Consider the following 12,998-nt stretch of genomic DNA (forward strand, 5'->3'; position numbering starts at 1 on the left):
TCCACCAATTGATTTATAACATATTTAAGGTTCTTTGGGATATCTTACATATTACTAAATGAGAACTTATCTCTCTCCTCTTTCATTAGTTTTCATTAATTTTTTTTTATGTTGAGATACACCTCTTGTTTTGAGAAATTTGTTCACAAGTCGTTCATTCTCCTTCAGAATTCATACCCACTTACATAAGTTCCGTATTAAAATCCAAATTATTAATCACATTCTTATAGAGCACAACAAATTTCTAAGAAACTGCAACAATCTATGTTTATCACAGGTCACAGCATCACATGAAAATGAAAAGAGAAGCCTCTGGACTAACTAGAAGGTTCAATCAACACTGGACTAAGGCAGAAACAGAGGCTAATTAACAACATTTTGCAGAAACAGATGAGATAAGATGAGGCTCTGTTTCATCTGAATCATTTCACATTAAACTAGGATTAAAAATTGTGAATCAAGGGAAATCTTTATTAGCTAGAAAAGTTCCAAGATGTATTACTCATGGATTGCTTCTCATGACTTCCAACAGAAAGTCCTTTGTCTGTTGAGGATCAACAGAGTCACCATCACATAGTCCCTGAAGTATCTGAACAGAGGAACTAATAATAATTGCTCCATTTGAAGTAGCTAGAGTAATGTCAATGATCTCAAATCCCAACAGGCACATAACCTCCATGAATTTAGTAAAGATCCCAGGTCTCTTCTCAGTTGTGATCTTTAACCAAAACTTCCTCTTCCCAATCTTACAAAACTGCACATTCTCCTGTCCAAAATAACAAAAAAAATCATCAAGAAAGATAAAAAAAAAGGAATCAAGAACCGACTGATAAATAAAAAAAACCTCGATTCCCGTTTTCTTCATCTCCATTTTCAAATCAATAGCTTCAACCTCAGGTTTTATAGTATGAACCGTTTGTTGTTCATAAATCTCAAGAGGAGTTTCTTCCATTTCATGAAGCTTCTCTGTAAGATTCTCAACAATCTTCTGAAGCTCTCCTATGTAAGTAATCGCATCTTCAACAATACTCGCTTTAGTCATCTGGATAACAACAAAAAGAAAAACAAAAACTACAGCTATCATCACCAAAACACACACACACAATGAACAAAAATCTAAGATTGTGGATTTTACGTTTGTGACAGTTGGAACATGAGATCGCAGAGCCATAAGCCGACCATGTAGCTTCTCTCTTCTACGTCTCTCAGCTTCAAGATTTGGCGATTTGAAGCTTTCATTGACTTCATCTTCTTCCTTCTCTTTCCTTACTTGTCTCCTACGGTTAATCTTGACTGGTTCTTGAAATTTGTTTCCTCCGCCCATTATTTTTCCTTCTTCTCCGATAATTTTCACACAGAAGTGTTTCTTTTCTTGTTTATGGTTAAAAGGCATGAGTTATATAGCTGCTTCTCATGTTAAGAGAGAGAGAGAGAGAGAGAATCTTAGTCTCAGTTTGTTATTATTGATGTGGTTTCAGTTAGAGTCAAAGAAAGAGAATATGATTACATTTCCTTTTTTTTTTTTCTCAAATTGGATTATTTTAGAACAACAAAGTGTAATACATAGTTTACTACATAAGCTGAAGGAAGAAGATATCCCCAGAAACTAAATCCCATAAGAAGGGAAACAAAAACCCATAAAAAGGGATCCTTAAACCCACACACGGGGCACATAAACAACCAGGCAAATTTCGAAACTTAAATTCCCACATTACTGAGAGCTCAAAAGAGAGCACGGAAGAGATAATAACCATGAAACTTAGAACCACCGGAAGCTTACAAGGAGATAGCCAAACGAAACGAGGATGAACCTCCAATAAGGACAGACCACCAACACATGAGAGCTTGACAACCAAACCAAAGAACAGAAACAGGTCCACCCACCAGACCACACAGCAGGATGAAGAACAATACACCTCAAATCAGACCTTTTCACCGGAGAGAAGCCAGTAGCAACCAAAGTATCCTCGGGACGCTTCACTGTTGCAAAAAAAAAGCCTCAAAGAAACATACCCCTCCGCACCAAACCGACAGATACTAAAGGGATCCAAGCACCGAAACAGCCACAAAAGACTCCAAGACCCTACAAATTTATCAACCCAAGATCCGGTAGATCTGGACCAAGAACTGAACCAACCACCGTACTATGTCAAGCGACGCACCAAGGAAGACAAGCCACCAAGGGACAAGCACAGACTACTTGAGACAGAGCCAAACTAGCACTCACCGGACTGAGAAGGAAACCCTCACCCAAAAAGACAAGAAACCAAATAAAACTTAGATTAAACTAAGGAGGCGGAGGAGATCCTCCCTCACATAGTGGCGGTGACGAGCACGGCCCACCACGGAGGGAGATCGGCAGCGGTAAAGTTTTCTTCTTCTCTTTTGTGTTCGCCAAAACGAAACGACTGAATTAATAATTTCATATGATTACATTTCCTATTATTTGTTTTTTTTTATAAAAAAAGATAAAAGAAAACAAAATAACATAACATTTTAGCATCGAAACACGATTCCTAACAGACAAAGGAATGACAACATTTCGAGTCCCATCAGTCCAAGTGAAGCTACCAAAGAAGTAACCTAAACCCAAGTTTCTTCGTGCTGTTGTTAAACACTAGAGTCTCCGGTTCAACAGCAATCTTCACACCTTCCGGAGCCTCGACCACGGCTCTATAAACCGAGTCGTGACCGTCACTTCTCCTTTGAAGGTTTGGAATCGTGATGGCTGGATAGTTAACGTCAATAACAGAAGGTAAGGGAGACGAGCATTCTGTGGGTTTTCCGGTGAGTACAGTGATTGCTGTATCATTGTAACCAGAGGCGCAGAAGTAGAAGATGTCATCATCGAGGTTCATGTCGTAAACTAGTCATGGATCTTTGGCTCTTTCCACGTTCACTAGTCCTGCACCATAGTCAAATGGATCTGCCAGTTTCCTTGGTAACCCTTCCGCAAAAATCGGTTCCCCGAATGGATCGGTCTTCCACGCTACAACAAAAACAAGAAACCGCAAGATTAGGTTAAGTGGGGGTTATTGGTTGTAGTATTTTAATGAATTTAGGATTCTTTCTTGGATTTAGAAATTTTTGATAAATACATAGATTTTAGTCAAATAAGTAGATTTCAGAATCAATGATATAGATTTCAAAATCAAAATAACTGGATTATCGTAAATCAGCCAAATAGTTAAGGAGAGATACCCTAATGATAACGTGTTAATATTATTATCCCCCGATAGTGCCTACAGGTTCTTATATCACTGTTTACATCATTATATACAAGTTGTATCTTCGTATGAAAGTGAATTAACCTCCACTCTGTATATACATAATAGACTAACCCTAAAGGGATAAAGATTGGCTATGTAGGATGTTCCAGACAAGAAACTGTTAAAGCCATGTGATGCATAGAAGAGACCATACTGTAGCATTTAAGTTCTCGTTACCTTTACATGGACACAGAAAACAAACGTCTTTGTAACTGGCTGCGGCTAACATTGTGGTTCTTGTTGTGATTCTTCCATTGATGCTCTTTTAGGGTTTTAAAGTGTTTGTTTCTTGTATTAATTTTCTAATGTATAGTAGATATTATATATAACTATGATAGACCGACCACTACGATAGAAATAGAAAACTAGGAAAATGTGGAAATTGGACAATTGGAAAAATAGAAAACTTTCAAAAGTGTGATGAGTGCTCAATGTTTTTAATTGGAAATGTTACAAGCACCCTACCGTTTATCTTTGTGAGTGCTTGTTATAATTAACGTATGCAATACATATATACGAAACTTGGTGCCGAAAAGATATTAGGAAAACCAATAATACAGATTTGTCAAAATATCAAGGTTCAACTCAATATTTGCTCCTTTGTATTTTTAACTTAAAATCATTCATAAATCCATTCAAATCTAATTTTAAATCAAATCTTCAAACAAATTATTATTATTGAATAACACCTGATTTTAAAATCTGTTTTAAAATCATAAAACTAATAACAATTGAGTTGAATATAGATTTTAAAATCATATAACCAATAACGATGAATTTGAATATTGATTTTAAAATCACATAACCAATAACACTAGATTTGACTTGTATTTTCAAATCCATTAAAATATATGAACCAATAACACCCCCTAAAGAATGACGTTATATATTAGGGTCGACCACCTATTTCCCCACGATAACTATTGTATACTGCTATATGTCTCCGAAACTACTGCCTCTATCTATTTGTCCCCGAAAATAAAGTTATATTTCTATTTCCCCCCGAATATATAGTTCGAAACATATTTCTCCCCAATCATCGAATTAGACGGTTTAATATCGGTTTACTGTTTCAAGCGAAACCGTAAACCACTTAAAATTGATAGTTAACCAACTAAGATCCAATTAAGACTGATTTAAACCCGATTAAAGATCCAGCCTCATTATTAAAAAAAGAAAAAAAAACCAACGTCATAAACGTAAACCCAGAACCCGACCTTACGCAAAATCCCCAAATTGCTAGCGAAATGGATAAGAGATCAATGGCGTCAATCTCTGGAGCTGTAGAAAACACAGAAGATGAGTAAAAGTCTATCAACCTCGTTCAATAAAGCCTCATCCGCCCACTTGAAGATGTGATTATCATTTTGAAGCTACAAATTAAAAACAATCACAACACTGATAATCAAAAAGAAAAATCCCAAGCACTATCTGAAACAATTACATTACCTTATTCTCTGCCGCAAATGAACATCGCAAGTATCTCTGGTATGGATTCTAGTCGGAATTGGACGTCAACGTCACCATTAGCTCACCACACCAACATTTCTTAGGAACACTGAAAAATCTTCCAGCACCTCTGGCCGAGGACCAGACGATGATCCCCTCGAATCTCCAGACGTGTTGCTCCGACCTCCAGCCATCACCTTCACAAAGATTAAAATTGATTTCAAAAGTTAGGGTTCTTACTGATTTTTGTGATTTGGGGTTTTCACAAATTTTAATGGGTCGGGTTTTGGTATGGTTAATTGACTATATTTTGGTTTATTTCGGCTCTGGTTTACATCATAGATCGGAACCGATAGTATACCGTCTAATTCGATGATTGGAGAGAAATAGGTTTCGAACTATATATTCGGGAGAAAATAGGAATTGAACTTTATTCTCGGAGACAAACAGATAGAAGCAATAGTTTCGGAGACATACAGCACTATACAATAGTTCTCGTGGGGAAATAAGTGGTCGACCCTATATATTAAGGATAAAGTCTCATATCGGAAGCTGAAAGAAAGCCTTGTAACAAGGATCAGTCCGTTTATCACCGACTAATTTTAGATTAGAAGTTTACATAACTTAATATTATTTATTTTTTCAGCTAAGGAGACAGGGCCAGTCCTGGACCATGTTGGCTCAAACATTTGCAACAGGCTCCCAAAATTTTTGAAAATATTATATAAACATAAGCCTTTCCAAAAAAAATTTTAGGCCCCCAAATTTATAAAAAAAAAAAATTTCGCATAGACATTTTCACAGGTCCCCAAAATTTTAAGGCCGGCCCTGCAAGGAGAACAAGGGTTTGGTTTTCAAGAACCTGTAGTCATGATAGCTGATTTTAAAGCAGCAGGAGACCAGTCAGGGTGTAAAGATTTGAGTAGTACGACGATTCCGGCAACAACGGGAGTGGCAACGGATGTTCCTTGAGTTATAGCGAAATCTGATTGGTATTCCTGGTTGTCATTAATGTCAGCTGATAGAAGCAACACACCAGGGGCTACGATATCAGGCTGCAACGTTAACATATCAGCCTTGTTGAAACGACAGTCAAGATTCCAAAACAAGAAGAAAAGAAAAACCTTGAGAATGGCAGGAGAGGGTGTGCACTAGGCCCTCTACATGAGAATCCTGCAGCTGTAGTTGATTTAGGATGTCCCACGAACGTTTTACCAACACTTATTCTAACCGTTGGCGAACTGAAGAGACACAGAGCAGTAAACAAACGATCAGTTTTTTAACATACTAGTATGTGACTAGGAAGCACAACAGTCTTTGAGATTTTAGAGGTCATAAACATTTCATAAAAACTTTAATAGTTTAGAGGTTTATAACTTTTTCAAGTTTTATAAAGACAGTAAGTTTCCAACACCACTGAAAAAAAAACAAGTTATAAAAAAAGGAAGAACGTTATTACATACCATAAAGGTTAAGTTGTTTCCAGAGTTATGTCTACGTAATAAGTACGGTCAAGGCTGGTTGCACCGACTGTGAATAACCATGGAGCTACATTACCTATAGGCTATAGTCAGTGCCGGCTTAACTTGTTGAAAGGCCCTGGGCAAAAAAAATTTCAAAGACCTTTTAATTAATTAATTTAATATAATTATTAAAGAGAATGTTAAACTTTTTTAAAAACAATTAGCTAAACTTATTATTTTGGTTTGCAATTTAAGGTTTAAAAACTTTGATTATTATGTCTTTTAAATTTTGTCTAAAATCAACATTAAAAATACAAAAAAAAACTGTCATGTTGTTAAAAAAAAATATAAATCTGGATCTTTATTATTAGTGAATGGTACATCATATCATATTTAGGTGGGCTCTGGAGCAGGTGTACTGGTTGCGTCCTCATTAAACCGGGTTTGATGATAATAAGCGCACAGATTGTTTGTTGTTATGTCTTTTTGTAAGTAGATTAGATTTAGTTAATTATGGGCCTTTTTAATAATCAAACCAATTAAAAAGGACCTATAGAATAACACTAAAAGAAATTATGGACTCATGGACCCTGGGCAACCGCCCATGTTGCCCTACCCAAGAGCCGGGACTGGCTATAGTGTAAGCTTCAGAGCCTGAGTTACCAGCTCCAGCTGTAACAGGAATACCCTTAGTCATCGCATGGAACGACCCAATCTCAAGATTTTGCTCAATGTCGTTAACGTTAAATGGACGAAAAGGAGGTCCGCCCACGCCTATTGAAACCGACAATACATCAACGCCATCTTTGATGGCTTCATCAAATGCCTTAACAAAATCCCATATCACAGTAGAAAGATCCCATATCACAGTAGTCTCACAAATGTTTACTTTCTTACAGCATCAAAGAAACACATAATATCAGACATGTCATCACCGCCTTCTCGTGCTTTGCAGAATCCGTTACTCTTTTGACGTTAGCCACGACATGGACAACGAGACGTTATTAGCTTTGTTTGAAGCTTGTTTATTTGGCCCATTCAGCCCATCTTAATGTATTGGGTCAAAGCGACTGAAAGACGCATATTTGGGGAGAACTAAGCGTTTCCAACCGCAAAAGTTTCTTCTTCTTTGCTTGGCTGCTTTGTTAAGAATCCGAATATTAAAAAGTTTTTCAAATATTAACATGGAAGACAGGAATAAAGAACACTAATACAGTTAAGCAATTGGATTTAAAAGCATACAATTAAGCAATTGGCCAAAAGAGATCTTTTTGAGGACATGGCCATTAATAAATTTTCATTAGTGCCTCGAAAAATATTTAGACTTTCTCTAGAATAATTTCTGTGAATTATGTGTCCTTTAAAATACTTATAAAAGTTCAAATATCAATGGAAAAAAAAAGTTTTTACGTCAAGGATCACAGCTAAACTTTTATTCTCTAACATGATCTTTACTAAAAATGCAAGAAAGGAAACTGATGTTCTACTTTATTCTTATTCCATCCAACCTAGAGAGTGTAAAGCTTAAAACTCTATCCGCCCATAAATACAAAGGGCAAGTTTCTACTTCAACAACAACAACAACAACAACCCTTTCTTCTTCTTTGTTTGCTGGTAAGAACTTGTTTCATTGCGGATCAAAGGCTGTAAGAAGGAAAAATGTCAAGGAATGTAGGGCTCTTCATCTGCATCTTGATCCTAGCCATGGATGTTTCAGCTGGCATTCTTGGCATTGAAGCCGAATTAGCTCAGAATAAGGTACATTACATACACACACCCACACACACCAAAACTCTATAGTAGTTGCAGATTTCGCTAATTTGATTATTTGGAGATGCAGGTGAAGCATTTGAAGATGTGGATATTCGAGTGTAGAGACCCAAGTCACTCCGCCTTCAACTACGGCTTAGCTGCATGTATCCTTTTGGTGTTAGCCCATGTAACGGCTAATTTTCTAGGTGGATGTCTCTGTGTTGTGTCAAGACAAGACCTTGAAAAATCCTCTGCCAACAAACAGCTCGCCGTGGCTTCTCTGATATTCTCCTGGTAAGCCCAAACACTACATAAACAGAACAATGTGTGAATCCTTTTTAATATGACTAAAGATCCTTTTTCTGTGTGTTTCTCAGGATCATACTGGCAATTGCATTCTCCCTGTTGATCGTAGGGACGATGGCAAACTCAAGATCGAGGAGAGGTTGTGGGATTTCACATCATCGGGTTCTGTCCATAGGAGGAATCCTCTGTTTCATTCACGGGCTTTTCGCTGTTGCTTACTACATCTCTGCAACTGCTTCAACACGAGAACAGACACACACTGGCCATGCTTGAATAAAAATTTGTAGACCACTTTTTCATAAAACTTAACCCAATGTTTAAATCTGACTAAAAGATATATAATATACCTATACGTTGTTTGCATCTACCATTCCTTTCTCTGCTGGATTTAGTTTTCTCGATGAATGTGGATGCATTGGAAGGTAAGGCTGTGAAACATAGCCTTCTAGCTTCAGCTCTTCGAGAAGTAAATTTAGTAAAGAATGCATATGTGAATAGTCACGATGATTTTCATCGCCGGAGACAAACGAATGGTTTGTTTTGTTGATTTCGATCCAACTAGTACCGGGGACTTTCTCAACTCCTCTCTCTTTCATTATACTTCTTGCTTTAGTCACACCTCCCCATTCTCCAGCATCAGCATGTGCGTTTGAAATCAAAACATAATAACCAGAGTTCCCCGGATCCAAATCCATTAACCTCCTCGAAGCAACTTTAGCAAGCTCAACATTCTTGTGAAGCCGACAGGCTCCAAGTAACGTTCCCCAGACTCCTCCATCTGGAGCAAACGGCATTCCCTTAACGGTTTCATAAGCTTCTTTCAACCGACCAGCTCGTCCAAACAGATCAACAAGGCAAGCGTAATGCTCCTGCTGCGGTTGGATTCCGTAATCATCAGTCATGGATCTGAAGAAACGAACTCCTTGGTCCACATCACCAGCGTGACAAGAAGAAGATATTATCTCAAGAAACGTGATTTGATCAGGACGTACTCCGTTGTCTTCAACCATTTCACGAAACAGACGGAGAGAATCTTTTAACCTCCCGTGGTTTCCATACGCAGCGATGATGGTGTTCCACGAAACGATGTTCTTCTCTTCCATCCTCTCGAACACGTTCATTGCGGATTCAAGGTTTCCGCATTTAGCATACATACCTATCAACGTACTCTCGCTATACACATCAGAAGCAAGTGAACAACGCTTTATCATGAAACAGTGAATAGCTTTCCCAAAGCTTTGTGAAGATACGCTAGCACAAGCAGAGAGGACACTTGAGATACTAACACAATCAAAACCTATCCCCGAAACTCCCATCTGACGGAAAACATCAATAGCCGCACTCGGATCATCGCTCTGAGCGCAGCGTGTGATCATCGAGTTCCACGAAACAATATCCTTCTTGGAGAGTCTCCTAAAAATCTCATGAGCAAGATCCATTCTTCCACACTTAGCATACATGTCGATAACAGCAGATCCAACATTGCACCTCTTGTCGAAACCGTTCTTGATGATGAACCCATGAAGCTCCCTCCCGAGTTTCAATGCTAACAAACCGCCAATAACCGGTAGAATAGACACCAGAGTTATCTCATTTGGACTTATTTCTACATCAACCAGCCGCCTAAACATCTCTAATGCATCGGTAACCAAGCCGTTATGCAAATACCCAGAGATCATCGCCGTGACGACAACAACATCGACTGAGTTACACTGTCTGAAAATCTTTCGCGCCGTCGAAACACCTCTACACTTAAAATAGGCATCAATAAGAGCACTCGTTAAAAAGACATCTAACGGTACGCTACGTCTCACGATATAACAATGAATTTGCCTACAATGCTCAAGGCTCTCAAACCTAGAGACTGATGGAAGCAAACTAGAAAACGTGATGGCATCAGGTAAGACACGTGAAGATACCATCTCAGAGAAACAAACTAAGCTTTCTTCCATTAGCCCATTCTGAACATATCCCGATATCATGCAGTTCCATGTCACCGTATCAGCACGAGACATCATCCGAAACAACTTACACGCATCATCAAACCTCCCACATTTTGAATACATAGATAGAAGCGAGTTTTTGATGGAGCCTTCGAATTCAAAACCGGAAACAAACGCTAGACCATGAAGCTGAACTCCGAGATCAATCAACGACTTAGAGGCACACACCGATAAAACACAATCGAAAGTAACAACATTGGGACTAATCTCATCCATCCTCATCGCACTAAACCATTTAACAACACTATCTAAATCTCCACCCTTTGCATACCCGTTAAGCATCACATTCCATATAACACAATCTCTCTTCCCTACTTTACCAAACAACTCACTCGAGGCATCGATCTTTCCGTACTCGAGGTAAGCTTTGATCAACGAACTCGCCACAAACTCGTTACACTCCATCCCACGACGAGAAACCGTATCTTTGAGAAACTCAACCCCTCTGAGATTCTTCAGAGCAACACAAGCTTTGACCAAACAAGGGAAAGTGGATACATCGGGACTAACTCCAAACATCACCATCTTGAAGTAAAAAGACAAAGCTTGATTCATTAAACCGACTCGAACGAAGCTGGTGATGATCGAGTTCCAGGGCCTGGTGCTGCCACGTGGCAAATCAAGTCTGTGAAACATTTTGCCGCAATCCGAAAAGCTTCCACACATTGCGTACATCCCTAAGATCCTCTCGTCGATGTAGCTTTCGCCGGAGATTCTGCTAGCGATTAGAAAGGCGTGGACTTGCTTGCCTTGACGAAGGAGGGTTGGGTCGGAGCATGATCGTAGAAGCAATGTGAGGCGACGAGGGAGAGATTCTCCGAGTAATTGAGACGAATGTCGGATTGAAAGGGAAACGATCGGTGGCGAGAACCGCTTAGCGACGGAGGAGATACTCATAGGTCGGAGAAATCACGACGTAGAAGCTCAATCAATGTCTGCTTCCGATCAGCAGAGACAGGGAGATAGAATAGTGCGAAGAGAAGAACCAATAATTAGCAATTTCGTCATCGGGAACTCACTGAGACAGCGAGTGGCCCTCGACGACGACGGAGAAGTGGCGCGCGGTGAATTAGGGTAGAGGGAGAAGTAGAGTACAAACACGTGACATGAAAAATGAGAGATGGGCCTCTGAGTCCGCACTATTCAGGCCCAATTAAAGTTATATCACTGGCACTGACTACAGAATCTGCTCTAATCACAGAGGATTAAGCTAGAAGGAGACAAATTTCATCGACAAGTCTTGTTTAACTACACACCTAACATACGTTTTTTTAAAGAAATGTACGATTTTAATTTTAATTTAATATTTATGATTTAACATATTGCACATCTTTATAAATTTAACCTGATGGAGTATGATTTAAAGAAATGTACAATTTAAATTTAAATTTAGTATTTATTTGGTGGAGGCAAAGCAAATGCATACACAAGAAATTTACCATTGTTTTAAGGGTAAGAACTTGAAACACAAATTCGGATTCAGGGATTTGAGTTTAAGTACTCAGGAAACAAAAATCAAGAAGCAATAGATTTACAAAGAAAAATCCAAACATTGAAATGGTTAACCAAGCTTGGCAAGAACATCGTTCAAAGTAGATACAGTTTCTGAATAGTACTTCTCAGCATCCGGAGTACTCTTCTTCTTCGCCGCATAATCCAACTATACAAAGATAATCAATCATCAACAAACTTGCTTTCCAAGTAATCTACTGAAATAAGCTTATGAGTGAGGTGAGAAACTTACGTTGTTGATGGTATCGAAGAGCTTCCCGGTGAGTTCCTTAAGTGACTTCTTCTCATCCTTGGATTTGGCGGAGATGATTGTGTTAAGGTCATAACGAAGATAAGAAGCCCTGAGACGGAGATCGTTCTGAACATATGGCCAAGCTTTCTTGTCGATCAGTGACTTCACATTCACAATCTCCTTCGCAGATTCTTTGGCTCTAGCCACAGCTTCCGTTGGTGGCAATGGCTGTAAATAAAACCTTTCCTTCAACGCAAGTCTCAGATCTCTTGCTTGGTCTGAGTTATCCGTCCCAGCTGCTCACCAACAAAACACACACATTGTGTTATCTACCTGTCTCTCTGTCCTAATCAGACGACGTCTCTGAATAGTACTTAATCAGTTTAGTTTAACTTACGAAGACCACCGGAGGGAGGTGGAGGAGGGCCGATCTTGATCGGAACAGCATCGGCAAGGACAGCCTGAACAAACGAGCCACCGGCTAAACCAGCAGCCACGAGCCCGATCACAGACCTTCGAGTAGTCTCTGGCGCCGCCTCGCTCTGCTGAGCTCTGACGACAAGTCCTGATCTTTGAGGCACCGTCACTCTTCCGGTTATGTTGAGACGGCTAGAGCCGTTGATCTTCACGCTTCCTTCGAGAACGGCAGGAGATGTGACACGTAAGCCAACACCCATCGAAGCCATTTTTTATTTATTTTGTTTCTTAGAGACGAAAGTTGATGTGATGATTATTGGTTGTGAATATATATGGTTGGTTGGTTTCGTTTTCGGACAAAGAACACCTTATCTGCACTTTCGAGTATTTGGATATCGTTTTAACCACTGGTTTACAGCCACGTGTCATCATATTCTTCCTTGTGTCTGGCCATGCTGGATTGAGATTAAAACAGTATGGGCAAATGGGCCCATTATTTTAGTTCATCGGCCCAAATAAACCTGATGATTTTGAAATTTATCAGAACTTTTGTGCTCAAAAAATTTTCTCTCGTGGGTTTTGACACAACTCTCTT

At 39.1% G+C, this 12,998-nt stretch overlaps 4 protein-coding genes across 5 annotated transcripts; 1 reads left to right on the forward strand and 3 right to left on the reverse strand.

Moving 5' to 3' along the window:
* Positions 1–327: 327 nt before the first annotated feature.
* Positions 328–2,575, reverse strand: LOC125595403 (transcription factor DYT1-like). Its single transcript, XM_048771181.1, has 3 exons — positions 1,136–2,575; positions 845–1,042; positions 328–766 (listed from the first exon to the last, which is right to left on the reverse strand). Exons 1-3 carry the CDS (start codon positions 1,391–1,393, stop codon positions 503–505), a joined length of 720 nt encoding a protein of 239 aa, XP_048627138.1. The 5' UTR covers positions 1,394–2,575; the 3' UTR covers positions 328–502.
* Positions 2,576–7,599: 5,024 nt separating this feature from the next.
* Positions 7,600–11,500, reverse strand: LOC106406672 (pentatricopeptide repeat-containing protein At4g21300-like). 2 transcript variants are annotated; one of them, XR_007330235.1, is made up of 3 exons: positions 8,587–11,500; positions 8,319–8,471; positions 7,600–8,240 (listed from the first exon to the last, which is right to left on the reverse strand). XR_007330235.1 is itself a non-coding variant. In XM_048771180.1 (2 exons), exon 1 carries the CDS (start codon positions 11,137–11,139, stop codon positions 8,587–8,589), a length of 2,553 nt encoding a protein of 850 aa, XP_048627137.1. In that variant the 5' UTR covers positions 11,140–11,500; the 3' UTR covers positions 7,600–8,471. The 2 variants fall into 2 exon arrangements, 1 of the variants encoding a protein (XP_048627137.1); XM_048771180.1 differs by having other exon boundaries at positions 7,600–8,471.
* LOC106406673 (protein DESIGUAL 3-like) lies at positions 7,756–8,604 on the forward strand. The gene is made up of 3 exons (XM_013847376.3): positions 7,756–7,939; positions 8,022–8,227; positions 8,311–8,604. Exons 1-3 carry the CDS (start codon positions 7,841–7,843, stop codon positions 8,510–8,512), a joined length of 507 nt encoding a protein of 168 aa, XP_013702830.2. The 5' UTR covers positions 7,756–7,840; the 3' UTR covers positions 8,513–8,604.
* A 161-nt stretch (positions 11,501–11,661) lies between the features above and the next one.
* On the reverse strand, positions 11,662–12,772 carry LOC106406479 (oxygen-evolving enhancer protein 3-1, chloroplastic-like). Its single transcript, XM_013847153.3, has 3 exons — positions 12,384–12,772; positions 11,987–12,282; positions 11,662–11,902 (listed from the first exon to the last, which is right to left on the reverse strand). The coding sequence occupies exons 1-3, from the start codon at positions 12,670–12,672 to the stop codon at positions 11,804–11,806; spliced, it is 684 nt and encodes a 227-aa protein (XP_013702607.2). The 5' UTR covers positions 12,673–12,772; the 3' UTR covers positions 11,662–11,803.
* Between the last annotated feature and the right edge of the window lie 226 nt (positions 12,773–12,998).

Source organism: Brassica napus, unplaced genomic scaffold (genome assembly GCF_020379485.1).
Source record: "Brassica napus cultivar Da-Ae unplaced genomic scaffold, Da-Ae ScsIHWf_1054;HRSCAF=1482, whole genome shotgun sequence".
Taxonomy (NCBI): domain Eukaryota; kingdom Viridiplantae; phylum Streptophyta; class Magnoliopsida; order Brassicales; family Brassicaceae; genus Brassica; species Brassica napus.

Coding starts and splice junctions, on each gene's coding strand:
- LOC125595403 (XM_048771181.1), bottom strand. CDS start 1,393: ATGCCTTTTAACCATAAACAAGAAAAGAAACACTTCTGTGTGAAAATT. Junction 1,043..1,135: donor ATGTTCCAACTGTCACAAAC/GTAAAATCCACA, acceptor GTTGTTATCCAG/ATGACTAAAGCGAGTATTGT. Junction 767..844: donor TGAAGAAAACGGGAATCGAG/GTTTTTTTTATT, acceptor TATTTTGGACAG/GAGAATGTGCAGTTTTGTAA.
- LOC106406673 (XM_013847376.3), top strand. CDS start 7,841: ATGTCAAGGAATGTAGGGCTCTTCATCTGCATCTTGATCCTAGCCATG. Junction 7,940..8,021: donor CCGAATTAGCTCAGAATAAG/GTACATTACATA, acceptor TTGGAGATGCAG/GTGAAGCATTTGAAGATGTG. Junction 8,228..8,310: donor GCTTCTCTGATATTCTCCTG/GTAAGCCCAAAC, acceptor TGTGTTTCTCAG/GATCATACTGGCAATTGCAT.
- LOC106406672 (XM_048771180.1), bottom strand. CDS start 11,139: ATGAGTATCTCCTCCGTCGCTAAGCGGTTCTCGCCACCGATCGTTTCC.
- LOC106406479 (XM_013847153.3), bottom strand. CDS start 12,672: ATGGCTTCGATGGGTGTTGGCTTACGTGTCACATCTCCTGCCGTTCTC. Junction 12,283..12,383: donor ACCTCCCTCCGGTGGTCTTC/GTAAGTTAAACT, acceptor GTTGGTGAGCAG/CTGGGACGGATAACTCAGAC. Junction 11,903..11,986: donor TCTTCGATACCATCAACAAC/GTAAGTTTCTCA, acceptor ATCTTTGTATAG/TTGGATTATGCGGCGAAGAA.